Source organism: Oncorhynchus gorbuscha, linkage group LG24 (assembly GCF_021184085.1).
Source record: "Oncorhynchus gorbuscha isolate QuinsamMale2020 ecotype Even-year linkage group LG24, OgorEven_v1.0, whole genome shotgun sequence".
In the NCBI taxonomy this organism is placed as follows: Eukaryota; Metazoa; Chordata; class Actinopteri; order Salmoniformes; family Salmonidae; genus Oncorhynchus; species Oncorhynchus gorbuscha.
In genome coordinates, this window is record NC_060196.1 from 37112184 (window position 1) to 37133751 (window position 21568).

Below are 21568 nucleotides of genomic sequence, written 5' to 3' on the forward strand. Positions count from 1 at the left end.
GGTGTGTCACAGCATCATCGGACTGAGCTTGTTGTCATAGCAGGCAATCTCAACGTTGTGCGTTATAGGGAAGACATCCTCCTCCCTCATGTGGTACCCTTCCTTCAGGCTCATCCTGACATGACCCTCCAGCATGACAATGCCACCAGCCATACTGCTTGTTCTGTGCATTATTTACTGCAAGACAGGAATGTCAGTGTTCTGCCATGGCCAGCAAGGAGCCCGGATCTCAATCCCATTGAGCACGTCTGGGACCTGTTGGATCGCACAAGTGAGGGCTAGGGCCATTCCCCCCAGAAAAGTCTGTGAACTTGCAGGTGCCTTGGTGGAAAAGTGGGGTTACATCTCACAGCTAGAACTGGGAAATCTAGTGCAGTCCATGAGGAGGAGATGCACTGCAGTTCTTAATGCAGCTGGTGTCCACACCAGATACTGACTGTTACCTTTGATTTTGACTCCCCCTTTGTTCAGGGACACATTATTCCATTTCTGTTAGTCACATGTCTGTGGAACTTGTTCAGTTTATGTCTCAGTTGTTGAATCTTATGTTCATACAAATATTTACACATGTTAAGTTTGCTGAAATTAGACGCAGTTGACAGTGAGAGGACATTTCTTTTTTGCTGAGTTTATCTCCTAGATATAGGACAGACACTTCAAAACAGTATTCCCTATGATGTATTTTTTGACAGTCTTTTTTGCCATTTATGAACGTGTTCAGGGGCAGGACAACAGACTTGTCAGCTTAGGGATTCAATACAGCAGCCTTTCAGTTACTGGCCCATTGCTCTATCCACTAGGCTACCTGTCGCCCCTAATATAATGTATAAATGTAAGGTAATTCTGAGCAGGATCAGATGGTGACAGGGGTCTCAGCAGGTTTAGGTAGCCAGGGAAGACCAGCCAATTGTACGGGACCTATGGGACTCCCAATCATGGCCAGATGTGATAGAGCCTGGATTTGAACCAGGGACTGAGATGCAGTGCATTAGACCACTGCTCCACTCGGGAGCCCTGAAAATATCAAATATATTATGATGATAAAAGAGAAATTGCAAAAATGATAACAAAAATCTTAATAAAAAAAATAAAAATCTTAACAGGCCTATGGGTCACTGGCTGTTTCCCTTTTTTCCACTAGCCCACCCAACAAAAAGATGGTCCATCTGGCATTTGTCATAATTGCTAGATGGCCAATCTCATTGTTCTGTCTGTGGAGAAGCTGGTTGCCAGGAAGTTGGGCGAATGAAATTCATTTTTCACAGTTGGTGATGGCGGATGTCGAAATCGACACCATGAAGAATTACCACATAGCCTTTGAAAGAATAAACCCCGATACGAGTCGTTACCCCTACTGTATCGTGTGGACACCTATCCCCGTACTATCGTGAGTTCCCGGAGTAAACTTGCTTGTCTGCTTTGTCGTGTTTAGTGCGTGATTCATAATCAGTGTGGGAGAGTTATTGGTGACAGCTCCGTGGCTAACGTTTGCTAGCTGGCTAGCCAGTTGCTATCAGCTCGCTTATCAGCTATGTTTAAGCCCTCGCAGTCGGTTATTAATACCAATATGTTCCGAGGACAAAGCTTGTCAAATTTAAAACGGTGGCTTTTCTTTTCCGACATTGACAGTCAGGGACACTTGACAGCATAGCCCAGGGGCGAATTAGCCTTTGCTTGCTTCGTAAAGGCACACAGGCAAGCTAGGTTACAATAACTTTAGCGAAATGGCTGCAATGTATCCTAATGATTAATCCAACCAGCTGGCTTTGTATCAAAGTGGCTTGACGCAATCTATCAGTTTCTGCGAGGCAACTCGCTACATAGTAACAAAGCCACAAGCTGTTACAGTAGTTTAAAGTGACATCATCCTCACAGACAGGTTGTCGGCATTTTGCATGTTAGACGTTTTTATCAGACTACCAAAACACATTTCTATGGTTTGGCTGTTTCATAACCGAAATGTACTTTATTAGCTATATTTAAATCTGATTGTGGTGTAGTGTTGTAGGGAGTGTATTTTGGATCAAGGAGGAGACAGATACAGCTTGCGTCCTTAATGGCACACTATTCCCTTTATAGTGCACTACATTTGTCTCTGGTCAAAATTAGTGCACGAATGACAATAGGGTGCCATTTGAGACAGTCCTCACCACCCGCTTTCTCCCCAACAACCAACTCGCCCCTACATAAAATCTCTCTGCCTAGTATTTAGGTGGGCACTACTGCACTGCACTCTCTATTGGGCCAGACATTATCTAGGATGCCTCCTCTGTGTCCTGCCCCTCTTTCCTGCACCATTTCACTATTGCAAAAGAACATCTCTTGAATGCATAATATGATGGTATCATTGGTATAAACTAGAGGTCGACCGATTATGATTTTTTTAACGCCGATGCCGATTATTTGAAGACCAAAAAAGCCTATGCCGATTAATCGGCCGATTTTTATTTGTAATAATGACAATTACAACAATACTGAATTAACACATTTCAACTTAATATAAAACATACATAAAATCAATTTAGCCTCAAATAAATAATGAAACATGTTCATTTTGGTTTAAATAATGCAAAAACAAAGTGTTGGAGAAAAGTAATATGTGCCATGTAAAAAGCTAACGTTTAAGTTCCTTACTCAGAACATGAGAACATATGAAAGTTGGTGGTTCCTTTTAACATAAGACTTCAATATTTCAAGGTAAGAGGTTTTAGGTTGTAGTTAATATAGTATTTATAGGACTATTTCTCTCTATACCATTTGTATTTCATATACCTTTGACTATTGGATGTTCTTATAGGCACTATACTAGTATTGCCAGTCTAACAGTATAGCTTCCGTCCCCCTCCTCGCCCCTACTTGGGCTCGAACCAGGAACACATCGACAACAGCCACACTTGAAGCATCGTTACCCATCGCTCCACAAAAGCCGTGGCCCTTGCAGCGCAAGGAGAATAACTACTCCAAATCTAAAAGCGAGTGACGTTTGAAACAGTATTAGCGCACACCCAGCTAACTAGCTAGCCATTTCACATTGGTTACACCAGCCATTAGGCTGATAGGCTTGAAGTCATAAACAGCGCTGTGCTTGAGAAGAGCTGCTGGCAAAACGCACAAAGGTGCTGTTTGAATTAATGATTACGGGCCTGCTGCTTCTCAGTCAGACTACTCTATCAAATCAGACTTAATTATAACATAATAACACACAGAAATAAGAGCCTTTGGTCGTTAATATGATCGAATCCGGAAACGATCATTTCGAAAACAAAACGTTTATTATTTCAGTGAAATATGGAACCGTTCTGTATTTTATCTAACGGTTGGCATCCCTAAGTCTAAATATTCTTGTTACATTGCACAACCTTCAATGTGTGTCATAATTATGTAAAATTCGGGCAAATTAGTTCGCAATGAGCCAGGCAGCCCAAACTGTTGCATATACCCGGACTCTGTGTGCAATGAACGCAAGAGAAATTTCACCTGGTTAATATTGCCTGCTAAACTGGATTAGTAGTTATAACTAGCGATTATGATTGATTGCGTTTTTGTTATTTAAGTTTAATGCCAGTTAGCAATTTACCTTGGCTTCTACTGCATTCATGTAACAGGCAGGCTACTCGTGGAGTGCAATGGTTAGAGCGTTGGACTAGTTAACTGTGCGGTTGCAAGATTGAAACCCCTGAGCTGACAAGGTGAAACTCTGTCGTTCTGCCCCTGAACAAGGCAGTTAACCCACAGTTCATAGGCTGTCATTGAAAATAAGAATGTGTTCTTAACTAACTTGCCTAGTTAAATAAAAGGTATAAAACATTTTTTTTAAATAAAAAAAATAATAATCTGAAATCGACGCCCCAAAATACCGATTTCCGATTGTTATGAATCGGCCATTCATTAATCGGCCATTCCGATTAATTGGTCGACCTCTAGTATGAACCAATTATATGAAGATGAATCAGCGAGATGCTCTAGTGGGCTGCCAGATGTATGAGGAAAGAATGTTGTTTTTGCATCCCAAATGGCACACTTTTCCCTATGTAGTGCATTACTTTGGGCCCTGGTCAAAATAAGTGCAATCGCTGTAACTCAATGCAGTTATGCCGCTATCAGACCGACGTCATCATTGCAAGTCAAGTCAAGCATACAATTTGATGCATATGTTAGATAAATACAACGTATGCACCACACAGAATACACTGCAACAGCCTCTGCAACGCAATGCTGCAAGGCAAACGCAGCGTCCCATTGGAGATGAATGTACTTCTGGTGTACCAAAATGCAATGACACGGTCAGTGTGATCGAGGTGTAAGAGAATAATACACTGCCCTGTCTGTCTGTTCATTTGATCAGTTAAGCTACAGTGCCTTCAGAAAGAATTCACACCCCTTTACTTTTTCCACATTTTGTTGTGTTACGGCCTGCATTTTAAAATGGATTAAATGAAGATGTTTTGGTCATTGGCCTACACAAAATAACCCATAATGTCAAAGTGGAATTATGTTTTTGAGATTAACATGTACAGCAAAAATGTGAGGAAGACCTGGTAGACGCTATTGATGATGATTAATGGATACAGATGTTTGAATGCGAAGTCATGTTCATATAATCTCAGACATGAATTACTGCAGTTTAAGACCATCCGTAGAATGTACTACATGCCAGTGAAACTGAATTATATGCACTCAGAAATGTTGTTCCTCTGCTGGAGTTTTAAAACACAAAAGGGAACATAGTTGCAGATGCTATAGTCTTGGGAAGGCTGGCTGAATTCTGGCAAAGTGTATGTTCTTTTGTCTCAGCATGTCTACAGATTCTCCCTTCTCCTTCTTTTTGTTTGCTTGGAAATGTTGATACTGGAGACTGTTATCAGAGGAAACCGTAACCTAGGATTTATAGTGGCTAATAAATGCATTGCTATTATTTGGAAGGTTGGTTTTCCTCCAACAATGTCACAATGGATGGCAGAAATGTCAAGTTATGTATCCCTAGATTTGATTTATTACAAGATTAACGGTATACTGGGCAACTTTCATAATTGTCTGGATGCCTTATATGGAATACTATATGACAAAAGGATTTTCTATTGAAGACATCCCCATGTCAGGGGAGATGTCTATTTAGACGATCCCTACTTGCTGGGCTACTCAGTCCTGGCCCTGGGCGTCTGCCTTACTGTGGGTTGTCACCCTGGCCTTGGTGTAACACACCTGAAACCAATAATTCATGTTTCACTTAGATCCTAAAGCTGAGTGGGGTGTGTTGGGTTGGGGTGCTGCAGGGCCTTAGACCCCTAGGGGCAGGACGGGGCTACCCAGCTATACTGTGTGCAAGTAAAAAGAGCTCTACAATATTATTAGGCCTATGAGATTACTTATAAGAAGGATGTGCTGTTTCTGTGTTACTGTGTATGTGTTTTCTTTGTATGTTTTTGTTTACTTATGTTTCCAAGCCTTTACCTTGGGGGGGCGGGAAAAGTGGGAAGGAAATTGTGTTGGGAGAGTTAAGTTATTGAGTAGACTGATGGGGGTTGGGTGTGCAGGCGGCTCAGGTTGGCTAGGCGGTCTGGCTGAAATTTGATATAAAGTATGTCTCAATAAAGACAATCAAGTCTTTTTACTTAATTTTTTAAAGAGTTGTTCATTTGTTAGGCTAGTGGTTAAAGGTGCAACACAATATCGTTGTTCTAAATAGAGATGGCTAGAAGGGCTGTCATATTGGATTGTGTAGAAATGAGCTTTTAGACCCCCCCCCCCCCTTCCAGGTTATGTCCCCACCACTACTAAAACCAAAGTTGCACCCTTGCAGATGGCTGCTACCATTCATTGGACACATGGGAATCTGCACCTCTTCTGGTATCATCCGGGATTTTGCTGGGCCCTATTTTGTCTCTGTGAGTACTTGTGTTCTTCCTCTCCTTTCTTCTGTTTTTTTACTACCCTCTTTTTCTGTTCTTTCTCTCAAGTGCAGAAGAAAATAGACTTATATCATTCAGCTGAAATCCTGATAGGCCTAGACACACTACACACACTTACATAGATTTAGGGCCCATTTCCCAGACCTAGATTAAGCCTACACCTGTAGATTAATCTTGGTTGGGGGGAAACCGGAGTTCTCTGTTCCAGGATATTAAGCTTTGTCTGTAATACTTGTATAAGAGTTGCCAAGACAGCACGAACAGATTTGGGAACAGGCAAATATAAATTGGAAGAGCTGGCTTTAAACCACATTGAAATACCTATTGGCTGCCTGTAGAGGTAGTGAACTATATATCTATATAACTAGATCTGTAAGCAGAACCTTATATTGAAGTCGTATGTCAAGTGCTGCTCCTTGCAGTGATTGATATATATATATATCATACTTATTACTGCGGGCGCTGCCTTGGGACTGGACTGGGGACTAGGTTTCAAGAGAAGAAGAGTCTAAATAGCAGTGTGTGTGTGTGCTCACTATTACATTGGCCTTCCTGGAAGAACTTGTCAGAACTACAGTAGGATTTCCCTGGTCTGTAAGAACTAGAGACTAAATGTTTGTTCTAGCTCAGGGAAAGCCACTGGCGGCCGCGTCCCCCCTTTTGTAGGGGATCAATTTCCCTAAACAAAACTCAGTCCGGGTCTCAATTTACTGTTGAGAGTTAGAATAGTTTCAGTTTCAATATTTTATGTCACATGCACAAGTACAATGAAATGCCTTTCTTGTAGTGGTGATTTTAGCATCTACAGTTGAAGTCAGAAGTTTACATTAAAACTTGTTTTTCAACCACTCCACAAATTTCTTGTTAACAAACTATATTTCTGGCATGTCGGTTAGGACATCTACTTTGTGCATGACACAAGTAATTTTTCTAACAATTGTTTCCAGACAGATTATATCACTGTATCACAATTCCAGTGGGTCAGAAGTTTACATACACTAAGTTGACTGTGCCTTTAAACAGCTTGGAAAATTCCAGAAAATGATGTCTTGGCTTTAGAAGCTTCTGATAGGCTAATTGACATAATTTGAGTCAATCGGAGGTGTACATGTATTTCAAGGCCTACCTTCAAACTCAGTGTCATTTTGCTTGACATCATGGGAAAATCTAAAGAAATCAGTCAAGAACTCAGAAAAAAATTTGTAGACTTCCACAAGTCTGGTTCATCCTTGGGAGCCATTTCCAAATGCCTGAAAGTACCACGTTCATCTGTACAAACAATAGTATAAACACCATGGGACCACGCAGCTATCATACCGCTCAGGACGGCGACGCGTTCTGTCTCCTAGAGATGAACATACTTTGCTGTGGAAAGTGCTAATCAATCCCAGAACAACAGCAAAGGACCATGTGAAGATGCTGGAGGAAACTGGTACAAAAGTATCTCTATCCACAGTAAAACGAGTCCTATATCGACATAACTTGAGAGGCCGCTCAGCAAGGAAGAAGCCACTGCTCCAAAACCTCCATAAAAAAGCCAAACTACGGTTTGCAACTGCACATGCACAAAGATCGTACTTTTTGAAGAAAATGTCCTCTGGTCTGATGAAACAAAAATAGAACTGTTTGGCCATAATGACCATTGTTATGTTTGGAGGAAAAAGGGGGAGGCTTGCAAGCCGAAGAACCCCATCCCAACTGTGACGCATGGGGGTGGCAGCATCATGTTGTGGGGGTGCTTTGCTGCAGGAGGGACTGGTGCACTTCACAAAATAAATGGCATCATGAGGGAGGAAAATGTTGTGGATATATTGAAGCAACATCTCCAGACATCAGTCAGGAAGTTAAAGCTTGGTCGCAAATGGGTCTTCCAAGTGGACAATGACCCCAAGCATACTTCCAAAGTTGTGGCAAAATGGCTTAAGGACAACAAAGTCAAGGTATTGGAGTGGCCATCACAAAGCCCTGACCTCAATCCCATAGAAGATTTGTGGGCAGAACTGAAAAAGCGTGTGCGAGCAAGGAGGCCTACAAACCTGACTAGGTTACACCAGCTCTGTCAGGAGGGATGGGCCAGAATTCACCCAACTTATTGTGGGAAGCTTGTGGAAGGCTACCCAAAATGTTTGACCCAAGTTAAACAATTTAAAGGCAGAGCTACCAAATACTCATTGAGTGTATGTAAACTTCTGACCCACTGGGAATGTGATGAAATAAATAAAAGCTGACATAAATTATTCTCTCCTATTATTCTGACATTTCACATTCTTAAAAGCAAGTGGTGATCCTAACTGACCTTAGACAGGGTATTTTTACTTGGATTAAATGTCAGGAATTGTGAAAAACTGTTTTAATGTATTTGCCTTGCTGAAGCAGAGAGAACAGTCTACGGCTTGGGTGGTTAGAATAGTACAATACACAAGGTGCAATTTGGACATTTGATTGTGAATCAGCAGTTTTTCTCTTGCCATGTCATTCAATTAGCCATGTCAGCTAGCAATTTTTAGATTGGTAAGTTAGCTGGCTAGACTATCTAAACTTGCAGTAATCATGGTCGAGTTAAGCCAGGGGTGGGGGGCCCGTTGATTTTGTTAGTAACTTTCACTCCGATATCATATTACAAATTGCAAACATTTCTCTCCACCCTATAGCAAAATGTGTAGAATTGCATGAAATTAACTCTAAAACAAAACTGAAGCATGCTGACACCTTAACACACACACACACCAGTGCCAGGCTGACACCTGCTGGATAGTCTTTATCTATCTGCTTCCTGTAGCACTTCAACACCTTATATGGTTTGTTGTTGATATCTGCTGAATTTCTGAAAATTCAGAGACCCCAAAAAGTGAGCTTCAGGGTGATTTAACATTGTCATTCATTAGGTTTGATATTATGAATGCATTACTAATTATATTGCATGTTATTTTCTTTGTGATTTATTGCAGGAAGACAACATGGCCTTTGGGAGACCAACAAAGTAAGTAAACAAAACTTTTTGGCTGATTTTTAGCTCATGTTGGTTGTGTTTCTGATTATTTCTTGCCCAGTAGAAATTACTGGTAAATAATGTGTTGTGTGATTTTTGGAGTCACTTATATTGTAAATGAGAATATATGTTTCTAAACACTTCTACATTAATGTGGATGCTACCATGATTACTGATAATCCTGAATGAATCATAAGTAATGATGAGTGAGCAAGTTACAGAGGGCCCCAATTTATTTAAAATTTTAATTGAACCTTTTATTTAACTAGGCAAGTCAGTTAAGAACATTTTTTTTATTGCGATATGCAACTGTTCAGGGAAGTCAAGAACCAATACACGCAGTCAGTCAGGAAAGCTAAGGCCAGCTTCTTCAGGCAGAAGTTTGCATCCTGTAGCTCCAACTCCAAAAAGTTCTGGGACACTGTGAAGTCCATGGAGAACAAGAGCACCACCTCCCAGCTGCCCACTGCACTGAGGCTAGGGAACACGGTCACCACCGATAAATCCATGGTTATCGAAAATTTCAACAAGCATTTCTCAACGGCTGGCCATGCCTTCCGCCTGGCTACTCCTACCTCGGCCAACAGCTCCGGCCCCCCCGCAGCTCCTCGCCCAAGCCTCTCCAGGTTCTCCTTTACCCAAATCCAGATAGCAGATGTTCTGAAAGAGCTGCAAAACCTGGACCCGTATAAATCACCTGGGCTTGACAATCTGGACCCTCTATTTCTGAAACTATCCGCCGCCATTGTCGCAACCCCTATTACCAGCCTGTTCAACCTCTCTTTCATATCGTCTGAGATCCCCAAGGACTGGAAAGCTGCCGCAGTCATCCCCCTCTTCAAAGGGGGTGACACCCTGGACCCAAACTGTTACAGACCTATATCCATCCTGCCCTGCCTATCGAAGGTCTTCGAAAGCCAAGTCAACAAACAGGTCACTGACCATTGCGAATCCCACCGTACCTTCTCCGCTATGCAATCTGGTTTCCGAGTCGGTCACGGGTGCACCTCAGCCACACTCAAGGTACTAAACGACATCATAACCGCCATCGATAAAAGACAGTACTGTGCAGCCGTCTTCATCGACCTTGCCAAGGCTTTCGACTCTGTCAATCACAATATTCTTATCGGCAGACTCGGTAGCCTCGGTTTTTCGGATGACTGCCTTGCCTGGTTCACCAATTACTTTGCAGACGGAGTTCAGTGTGTCAAATCGGAGGGCATGTTGTCCGGTCCTCTGGCAGTCTCTATGGGGGTGCCACAGGGTTCAATTCTCGGGCCGACTCTTTTCTCTGTGTATATCAATGATGTTGCTCTTGCTGCGGGCGATTCCCTGATCCACCTCTACGCAGACGACACCATTCTGTACACTTTCGGCCCGTCATTGGACACTGTGCTATCTAACCTCCAATCGAGCTTCAATGCCATACAACACTCCTTCCGTGGCCTCCAACTGCTCTTAAACGCTAGTAAAACCAAATGCATGCTTTTCAACCGATCGCTGCCTGCACCCGCTTGCCCGACTAGCATCACCACACTGGATGGTTCCGACCTTGAATATGTGGACACCTATAAGTACCTAGGTGTCTGGCTAGACTGCAAACTCTCCTTCCAGACCCATATCAAACATCTCCAATCGAAAATCAAATCAAAAGTCGGCTTTCTATTCCGCAACAAAGCCTCCTTCACTCACGCTGCCAAGCTTACCCTAGTAAAACTGACTATCCTACCGATCCTCGACTTCGGCGACGTCATCTACAAAATTGCTTCCAACACTCTTCTCAGCAAACTGGATGCAGGTTTATCACAGTGCCATCCGTTTTGTCACTAAAGCACCTTATACTACCCACCACTGCGACTTGTATGCTCTAGTCGGCTGGCCCTCGCTACATATTCGTCGCCAGACCCACTGGCTCCAGGTCATCTACAAGGCCATGCTAGGCAAAGCTCCGCCTTAGCACGCGCTCCAGCAGGTGTATCTCATTGATCATCCCTAAAGCCAACATCTCATTCGGCCGCCTTTCGTTCCAGTACTCTGCTGCCTGTGACTGGAACGAATTGCAAAAATCGCTGAAGTTGGAGACTTTTATCTCCCTCACCAACTTCAAACATCAGCTATCTGAGCAGCTAACCGATCGCTGCAGCTGTACATAGTCTATCGATAAATAGCCCACCCATTTTTACCTACCTCATCCCCATACTGTTTTTATTTATTTACTTTTCTGCTCTTTTGCACACCAATATCTCTACCTGTACATGATCATCTGATCATTTATCACTCCAGTGTTAATCTGCAATATTGTAATTATTCGCCTACCTCCTCATGCCTTTTGCACACATTGTATATAGACTCCCCTTTTTTCTCTACTGTGTTATTGACTTGTTAATTGTTTACTCCATGTGTAACTCTGTGTTGTCTGTTCACACTGCTATGCTTTATCTTGGCCAGGTCGCAGTTGCAAATGAGAACCTGTTCTCAACTAGCCTACCTGGTTAAATAAATGTGAAATAAAAAATAAAAATAAAAAATTACAATGATGGCCTAGGAACAGTGGGTTACACACTGCCTTATTCAGGGGCAGAACAATAGATTTTTTTACTTTGTCAGCTCAGGGATTTTATCTAGCAACCTTTCGGTTACTAGTCCAACACTCTAACCACTAGGCTACCTGCCACCCCAAAATATGTTCTTGGTGATGGTGAGAGGTTAGCATGTCTTGGGGTTATGATCTTTGACCCTCTAACTTACTCACTAATCATTATTCACGATTAATTCAGGATTTCATTCATTCTAGATTTGTTGACTACTTTATTCATAAGAATCTTTAGGGGTGTCAATAATTTTGACCCCTGCCTTTTTTGTGTGTGGAAAAAAAAATATATTACTTGTTGAACAAAATGTCTTTCTCTGGGCAATTGTATTCGTATAAAGTAATATAAATTCAAAAATGTTTGCGCATTCAATGTAAATGAGTATTTTCATTATTTTATGCAGTCGTTATTGCTCATCTTTATCATGGGTGTGAATCATTTTGTAGCCCACTGTATCTTGAATGAAAGCACTTGTGCAGAGCAGTTAGCTTGGTCCCAAATCTATTTGTGCTGTATACCCAACTCAAGACAGCCCAAACAGATCTGGGACCAACCAGGCTACAGAGTAGTAGTAGCTCCAGGTTCTGATAGATTCTCTGTGTATTTGAAGATACTGGATGCTGGACGTAGCCAGGGTGTATGCTAGTGGCTCCAACGCCTGGGACACAGCAGTGCAAGACGCCTCAGAGGAATACAAAAACAGAATGGTAAGGAATTGTTGGCGGAAGCTTCCAACCGGAAGGTCATCGGTTTGAATCCAAATTCCGAATATGAGGGGGATCTGTTGGGATTCTAGGTACACTACATGACCAAAAGTATGTGGACACCTGCTCGTTGAACATCTCATTCCAAAATCATGGGCATTAATATGGAGTTGGACATCCCCCCCCTGTCCCCCCTCCCCCCACCCTGCTGCTATATCAGCCTCCACTCTTCTGGGAAGGCTTTCCACTAGATGTTGGAAAAATTGCTGTGGGGACTGATGTTGGGCAATTAGGCCTGGCTCGCAGTCGGTCATTCCAATTCATCCCAAAGGTGTTCGATGGAGTTGAGGTCAGTGCTCTGCAGGCCAATCAAGTTCTGCCACACCGATCTCGACAAACCATTTCTGTATGGGCCTTGCTTTGTGCACTGGGGGATTGTCATGCTGAAACAGGAAAGTGCCTTCCCAAACTGTTGCCACAAAGTTGGACGCACAGAATCGTCTAGAATGTCATTGTATGCTGTAGCGTTAAAATATCCCTTCACTGGAACTATGGGCCCAAACCATAAAAAATAGCCCCAGACCATTATTCCTCCTCCACCAAACTTTACAGTTGGCACTATACATACGGGCAGTTAGCTTTCTCCTTGCATCTGCCAAACCCAAATTCGTCCGTCGGACTTCCAGATGGTGAAGCGTGATTCATCACTCCAGAGAACACGTTTCCACTGCTCTAAACTTTGTGGCGGTGAGCTTTACACCACTCCAGCCGACTCTTGGCATTGCTCATGGTGATCTTAGACTTGGCGGTCCTGTTCTGTGAGCTTGTGTGGCCTACCACTTTGCAGCTGAGCCGTTGTTGCTCCTAGACATTTCCACTTCACAATAACAGCAATTACGGTTGACTGGTGCAGCTCTAGCATGGCAGAAATTTGACAAACTGACTTGTTGGAAAGGTGGCATCCTATGACGGTGCCATATTGAAAGTCAATGAGCTCTTCAGTAAGACCATTCTACTGCTAATGTTTGTCAATGGAGATGCATGGCTGTGTGCTTGATTTTATACACATGTCAGCAGCGGGTGTGGCTGAAATAGCCGAATCAACTAATTAGAAGAAGTGTCCACATACATTTGTATATATAGTGTACCATTGACCATACAAATGTTGATTGTACCTCTCCCCCCTCCATAGCACAACCTCTGCTGTGACAACTGTCACTCCCATGTGGCCATGGCTCTGAACCTGATGCGCTATGAGAACAAAACCTCGTGGAACATGATCAACCTCTGTCTGCTCTCTCTAGTCCACGGAAAACACGTCAGGTACTGAGATACTGTCTGTCTGACTGCTCTCTCTAGTCCACGGAAAACATGTCAGTTACTGAGATACTGCTGCAGAAAAGGTTAAATGAAACTCCTCCAGACTGCATTTGCATTGATGTTAAGATTTACAGCACTGTGACTTAACTTTTTTAGGGCCAGAACTGTGAGGTAGGGCTGGATATTGTTATGTGTATGCTCTGTACTCTGGGTCCCAGGGGCTGATAGATATGTCACTGAATTTCCTCTGAAAACAGAGAATAGATCTGAGGGATAGACAGACAAGAGGGTCTCCTGATGATTCTATGGAGATATTAGGATTGAGTCTGATGAAACAGTGGTACGTTTTGGTTGGAATGTGACAGCTCGTCCCCATGCCCCTTCCTGTGAGGATGGTAGCGGCAGGAGTCTTCCCACTAGCATACTACCTAGAGTGAACCCATGTATTCAGGCAATCTGATTGGTACTCATCCTAGCATGGACATTGGAGCGTAGCTATGTGGGTGGGTTGGTTGGACAGACGCCTCACATGACCCTGGCCTGGCTGGATCTGAAGAGGTTGTCATGGCAACCACTTGAGCCTCTGTAATTAATTATGTATGTGCGTGCAATCTCAGGCGTGTGCTGTCAAGACTATGGGGGAAATTAGGTGAAGAATTAGATTTTCACTCAGTCACTCCTCAGACCTCATATGATCGCTTATGTCTTCTGCTATATTTGTTGTTCCAGAAAGCCAATGCATCTCTCTCTCTGTCTCTCTCTGTCTCTCTCTCTCTTTGCCCTCCCTCTCTCTCTCTGCCCTCCCCCTCTCTCTCTCTTTGCTCTCCCTCTCTCTCTCTCCCTCCATCTCTGTATCCCCTTCCCAGCTGTGCAGGGTTCCTGAAGACTTGGCTTCCCTTCCTCATGTTGCTGGGTATCATCCTAACTGTGGCTCTGACCATTAACCTGCAGTGACCAGCCAACCAGGTGGGAGGACACAGCTTACAGGGGGCAAGGAGCAGAGGGGGGAGTGGGATGGACTCCCTGCAGAAGGTGGGCGAGGGAGATTTGGGGGGGGTGGCACAAACCGGGAGGGAGGGAATGGGAACCCTCTGCAGGTTGAAAGTGACTGTTGAGGTGGGAGGTGTAACACCTACTCAACTCTGATTGTGAGGGTGGAGAGGGAAAACGACATGGAACTGTGACAACCCAGCAACATACAAACCAATGAGAGGACAAAGAAGAGAAGGCCAAAAACATCCTCCACTCAACTAAGCACAAAGCCTGTTTGTTTGTAGGACCAGGCAACCTGGCTTTCACTGGTGGCGTGATCCTACTGAAGCTGGAATACATTTGGATGGCACTTTTAGTTGTTTGTTTATTTTGGGGTTGAGAGTAATTGTTCTTGATGGACGGTAGTTTACTTTTAAATATTTGAATGCCCTCCACAAACATCCCAAGTCCATAAATGTTTATGCAATTTTCAAATGTTTTGATTTTCAATGAAGGCCTAGTATATGGTTATAGACCATCATAACCATCCATTACCTAGGAATGTGGAGGAGGATGTTGCTGGCTCTGTAGATTACAGTAGCGATGGTAGTGGTGGAGGGGGTAGGGGTTGTTCTTTCTTTCAGGGGTAGTAGTCTTGTCTCCCACAGGGACAGCAGCATCCTTGCCTTTCTCTCTCTGCCATGCTGAAACCAACACCCACCATCCATTTGAATGACATGGGACTATGATGATGATACACTGACTCAGTGCTTCCCATACTCTGAGATAAATCAAATACTCCATCTTGATATTTCACTTTAATGCCTTTCAAGGAATGTGTTATTGCGTTGGCATGGTACGCTTGGTTTGATACAGTTCCTATTACTGCAACTTTTAATAACCTGTGATTCACCAAGAGTGGTTTGTTGTTTCAATGAATTCTACCTATCTACTACTGTGGACTGTATCCAGGATAACAACTCTCAAAACGCTGCTATTAGCAAGTGATGCCTCATCTTGTGTGATATCAATGAGCACAGTTGAACTGCTTCTGTCTGCATCTTATTTAAATATTTGTGTTTTTCTTAACTCATTGACATTTGTATGTTTAGACCCATTTTAATGGTGGCTCTTTTCAAAACGGGATTACAGATTATAGATTTCAGATAATCTCATTAAGTGTGTTGGATTATTTGGATACTTCGTACAGTGGCCATGGTAACCTCTGTGGAACCCTGGACTCATAACTCCGGACTCCACCTGCAGATGGGAATGGAATGCATGATGTTCTGGAATGCTGCAGAGTTCATTTGTGTTCTGTGTTCTAGAATGTGAGTGTGCTAAATGGAGATCTTCCCAGTCCCTACAGGAGAGGGATCACTGCTTTCTGATCCTGAACACTCAAAAACTCCAACATCAACATGTGCCCTAGAAGAAATAAGTACCTCTGACTCCGAGCTCTGACTGGGTTCTTGAAAAAATTAAATTAATTCATATAGTTGGTGCCTGAAAAACAATGGTATTCTATCATAGGTCTTCCTGGATAATGTGTATGTACATAAATGGCTCAATTTATATCAAACTACATGTTTAGACTATACCATCTATATTGATTTGGTATGTAGTATCCTACATTCAAACACTGGCTAATCCTAGATGATGGTTGGCACACAAAATCCATTGCCATGGCTTCCTTCTGCGGTGGCAGGTTCAAATCCCCTCATTGTTTGGAGTGAAACCACAAAGCGCTGAGCCTTGAGCTTTCTCTCTTTAGCCATGGAGCTGCCAGAAGCAGCAGGTAGCCTGCTGGGTCCTCCAGGTTGAACACACCAATACCCTTGTCACACTACCGAGCTGGACTGGACCGATGTACTTAGCTGGCGTGGTTACGCATCCAGCCACGCTGAAAGGAAAAAGGTCTGAGCCAGCACAGCTTGGTTTGGGTCGGCACGATAGTGTGAAAAGCAGTCAAGTCTTTGGCTTAATATCCTGGGGTCTCCTCTCCTCCTGTGCCAGAGTGCCACTCCTGCTGTCTCAGATGAGATTAGAAGGACATTGTGAAATGTCAATGCATCGCCATGCAGCCCTTTTCACATTCCTGCTTTCTCTCCTGTCGGACTTCATTCTTTAAAATTCCAGCAAATGTGATCGATGTTGATCTACTACTGCAATAACCCCACATTGTATGTAAAAAATGAAAAACAAACAACGTATATATTGGTGTAGGTTTTTAAAGATCCTTTTGTTTTCCATGACATTCACAGTCAAGGCAGTTTTACACTATTTCTGTAGCTGTTTTTGGTCGATTTTATGCCAAGATACCAATTCTTTCTAGGGTATTTACACTCCTTTGGTGTGCTTATGCCTAGAGGTACCATGGCTTCTTTCTCATATTTTTCCTTTCATGTTCATGCGCAAATATTAGACCAAGTGATATTGTCTTAAGTAACATTGTATAATCTCAAATATCCTGTTTTAATTTATATTTATATTGTAAATGAACTATCCTCCTTAGTTTCCTTAATTTTCTACATGCAATACCATACTATATTATATCAAAACTCATCACTGTTCTGCTATGAAGCAAGTTTGTGCCTGAATGCATGAGTGAGTGTGAGTGTGCATGTCCTGGCTGCATGTTCTATGTCTCTGTGGACAGAAATATTTTCTTGAATCCTGTGGCTTTTTGGGGAATTGCTGATAACTGAATATCATAGCAGATGACTACCTATAACAATACATTTGGATACACTTACTTATTACCACAAAGGGTTTTCTAAAATTATGTAAATTGTCAATGACAGTATGTTTTGATATACAGTTGAAGTGGGAAGTTTACATACACCTAGCCAAATACATGTAAACTCAGTTGTTCACAATTTCTGACATTTAATCTGAGTAAGAATTCCCTGTCTTAGGTCAGTTAGGATCACCACTTTATTTTAAGAATGTGAAATGTCAGAATAATAGTAGAGAAGGATTTATTTCAGCTTTTATTTCTTTAATCACATTCCCAGTGGGTCAGAAGTTTACATATTACAATTAGTATTTGGTAGCATTGCCTTTAAATTGTTTAACTTGGGTCAAACATTTTGGGTAGCCTTCCACAAGCTTCCCACAATAAGTTGGGTGAATTTTGGCCCATTCCTCCTGACAGAGCTGGTGTAACTGAGTCAGGTGTGTAGGCCTCCTTGCTCGCAAACACCTTTTCAGTTCTGCCCACACATTTTCTATATAATTGTTGTCAGGGCTTTGTGATGGCCACTCCAATACCTTGACTTTGTTGTCCTTAAGCCATTTTGCCACAATTTTGGAAGTATGCTTGGGGTCATTGTCCATTTTGAAAGACCCATTTGCGACCAAGCTTTAACTTCCTGACTGATGTTGCTTCAATATATCCACAGAATTTTCCTCCTCATAATGCTATCTATTTTGTGAAGTGCACCAGTCTCTCCTGCAGCAAAGCACCCCCACAACATGATGCTGCCACCTCCGTGCTTCACGGTTGGGATGTTGTTCTTCGGCTTGCAAGCCTCCCCCTTTTTCCTCCAAACATAACGATGGTCATTATGGACAAACAGTTTTATTTTTGTTTCATCAGACCAGAGGACATTTATCCAAAAGTATGATCTTTGTCCCCATATGCAGTTGCAAACCGTAGTCTGGCTTTTTCTTCCTTGCTGAGTGGCCTTTCAGGTTATGTCGATATAGGACTCGTTTTACTGTGGATATAGATACTTTTGTACCCGTTTCCTCCAGCATCTTCACAAGGTCCTTTACTGTTTTTCTGGGATTGATTTGCACATTTCGCACCAAAGTACGTTCATCTCTAGGTGACAGAATGCGTCTCCTTCCTGAGCGGTATGATGGCTGCGTGGTCCCATGTTGTTTATACTTGCATACTATTGTATGTACAGATGAACGTGGTACCTTCAGGCGTTTGGAAATTGCTCCCAAGGATGAACCAGAATTGTGGAGGTCTACAATTTATTTTGAGGTCTTCACTGATTTGTATTTTTATTTTCCCATGATGTCAAGCAAAGAGGGGCAGAGTTTGAAGGTAGGCCTTGAAATACATCCACAGGTACACCTCCAATTGACTCAAATGATGTCAATTAGTCTATCAGAAGCTTCTAAAGCCATAACATCAGTTTGTGGAATTTTCCAAGCTGTTTAAAGGCACAGTCAACTTAGTGTATGTATACTTCTGACCCACTGGACTTGTGATACAGTGAATTATAAGTTAAATAATCTGTCTGTAAACAATCGTTGGAGAAATTACTTGTCATGCACTAAGTGGATGTCCTAACCGACTTGCCAAAACTATAGTTTGTTAACAAGAAATTTGTGGAGTGGTTGAAGTTTTAATGACTCCAACCTAAGCTTATGTAAACTTCTGACTTCAACTGTAAGTATTGTATATAATACACTAGACTTTATTAGACCTGATCCGTAGTTAACTCTGTTTATCACTCTTTCCCAGAAAAAGGGTTCCAAACGGGTTCTTCAGCTGTCCCCGTAGTAGAACCCGTTTTGGTTCCAGGCTGAACTATTTTTGGTTCCACTTAGAACCCTCTGTGAAGAGGGTCTTACATGGAACTCAAAGGGGTTCTACTTGGGACCAAAAATGGTTCTTCAAAGGCTTCTCTTATGGGGACAGCCAAATAACCATTTGAGGTTTTTTTCCTAGGAGTGTAGGTGCCATATAATAGAAAGGTAGATTAAAACTAAACAGCAGAAGGGTTGTCCCTCCTTCCTGAAGTCAAAGATGACTGGTATTGTCGGTGAGTGATGAACATCATCTGAGATGCAGGAGAATAGCTCTGCTTCTTGTGAACAAACAGTGGGGCTTGTAGTTAAAGATGCACTCTCAAACGTGTGTCTAATTCCAGTCAGTAGTTTTGAAAATGGTGCAAAGGGCCTAAAGTGGCTCTGTTTGTGTGTACTACATCCTCCATTTTGTATGGTATGTCCAAGCCTGGTCCCAGATCTACTAGTGCTGGCATGCCAATGGCCATAGGAGTTGTCTATCCAGAACAAACAGGTCTGGGACCAGGCTAGGTGGCCTTTTTTTTTATTAGCATTCTTGGACAATGTCTATGATAGATGATCATTCTCATAACACTAGAGGTTGACTGAAGCAATAGTCTTTTTTTGAATTTAGAGGCACGATTGGATATAAATTGTAGCCTTGATTCCATTTGAAAACCTTGCTCCTTTCCTATAATTTGTATTTTATTTTTATTTAACCTTTTATTTAACTAATGGAAAACAGAGGAGCCAGACATGTTTTTGGGCAATGGAACCCCTCATTTTCTCAAATTCTGTTATGTTCTAGAATCAGTAACACTCTTCAGAGTAGTTGAATTCATATTAGATGTTCTTTCCCCCTGGTTGTAACCAGAAGCTGGGTTGTGGAATGTGGACACCTGTGGTTTCTCACATTGTCTTGCTAACAAAAGAGAGTTGGGATGCTATTATGACTGAGGGCCAATAATCATATAAAGTTATAAACACCAATACCCTTATTTTGTTAGTTTAATCCCTTGAAGATTAGAGTTCAGATTTCCCATTAAATAATCTGCAAGGGACTGAGTGAACTATGATTGTATTTAACTATGATACCAATAAAGACATTTATTATTGTAACTATTTGTTGGTGATTTAATTTCTAAAGAAATAATGCATACATTATTCTAGTATTGGATCATATTACTTATGCCTACTTGTACAGCATAGGTTTAGTACTAGATGTGCTCAACATTATAGTTAGTCTCATTTGTGTCAAGGAGAAAAGGCTAATTAATTAAACGCTCAATTTCAAGTGAATTTCACCACTGATCCAACCATGCGTATCATATTTCTGAGTAAATACTTGGCTGTGAAAAGGACAACCTCGGATTCAATTGCCATTTGTCATCATTCTGCAAACACCTTCGATGCTCTTTCTCTCTCTCTCTTTATCTGTGGAGAGCATTGGGGGAGGAGGGGTGGGCAGACGGCTCCGCTCCCCCTCCGTCTAAAAAGCATTGTTGATCTAATATCACAGTGAGAGAGGAGTGCACTTCTACCTGACACCGTTCTATCCGCATTTTCTGTAGCACACATTTTGATCTGCAAATGCTTGAAGGTGCGTCCGTCTTTATTGATTTGGATACATTAACTTTTCGCTTGTGAATTATACTTTTTTATAGACACAGCCTGTGTTCATTGTTATAACATTGTTATATCAATGATTTTGGCGAGTATTGAGATGTATTCAACCTGCTGGCTCACTACATTAAATTAAGAACTTTAACTTTTAAATGTTGTTGAAGTGGACCCCATGATTGCTTATTCAGAGCCCCACAATAGTTCAAATCAAGTGTCATGACACAAGGATCTGGGAATGTGTCAGTTCTCCATCTTCGTGTGTATGACTAATTCTGGCCACTTTGCGCATCCAGTTATTATAACACACTGGTGAAATACTGGTGCTGCAGCACCCCCTGATAAATCACAATCATATTATAACATACCGGTGGAATACTGGTTCTGCGGCACCCCCTGACAAATTACAATCATATTATAACATACCGGTGGAATACTGGTTCTGCGGCACCCCCTGATAAATCACAATCATATTATAACATACCGGTGGAATACTGGTGCTGCGGCAACCCCTGATAAATCACAATCATATTATAACATACCGGTGGAATACTGGTGCTGCGGCACCCCCTGATAAATCACAATCATATTATAACATACCGGTGGAATACTGGTGCTGCGGCACCCCCTGATAAATCACAATCATATTATAACATACCGGTGGAATACTGGTGCTGCGGCACCCCCTGATAAATCACAATCATATTATAACATACCGGTGGAATACTGGTGCTGCGGCACCCCCTGATAAATCACAATCATATTATAACTATATTTTTTGAATATTTTTATTTCCTGACAAAATTAGTTAACTAGGCCTGTATTACTCCTGTTTGAGTGGAGGGGAGTGACCATATGCAGGAACGCCCCAATTGCGGGTAGTAATTTCACCCTTCTTTTTAGAGTGGGAGAGCAGAAAGGCTCTGGACAGGC

At 42.2% G+C, this 21568-nt stretch overlaps 1 protein-coding gene across 1 annotated transcript; it reads left to right on the forward strand.

Annotated features, from left to right (window-relative positions):
* Positions 1–1202: 1202 nt before the first annotated feature.
* LOC124012625 (transmembrane protein 222-like) lies at positions 1203–17058 on the forward strand. Its single transcript, XM_046326459.1, has 6 exons — positions 1203–1387; positions 5801–5885; positions 8858–8889; positions 12100–12196; positions 13386–13516; positions 14380–17058. The coding sequence occupies exons 1-6, from the start codon at positions 1272–1274 to the stop codon at positions 14465–14467; spliced, it is 549 nt and encodes a 182-aa protein (XP_046182415.1). The 5' UTR covers positions 1203–1271; the 3' UTR covers positions 14468–17058.
* The last annotated feature ends 4510 nt before the right edge of the window (positions 17059–21568 follow it).

Bases quoted from the DNA above. Each gene is read 5' to 3' on its own strand.
- LOC124012625 (XM_046326459.1), top strand. From the start codon at position 1,272: ATGGCGGATGTCGAAATCGACACCATGAAGAATTACCACATAGCCTTT. The intron at 1,388-5,800 runs GTGAGTTCCCGG...GCACCCTTGCAG, and splicing joins ACACCTATCCCCGTACTATC to ATGGCTGCTACCATTCATTG. The intron at 13,517-14,379 runs GTACTGAGATAC...TCCCCTTCCCAG, and splicing joins GTCCACGGAAAACACGTCAG to CTGTGCAGGGTTCCTGAAGA.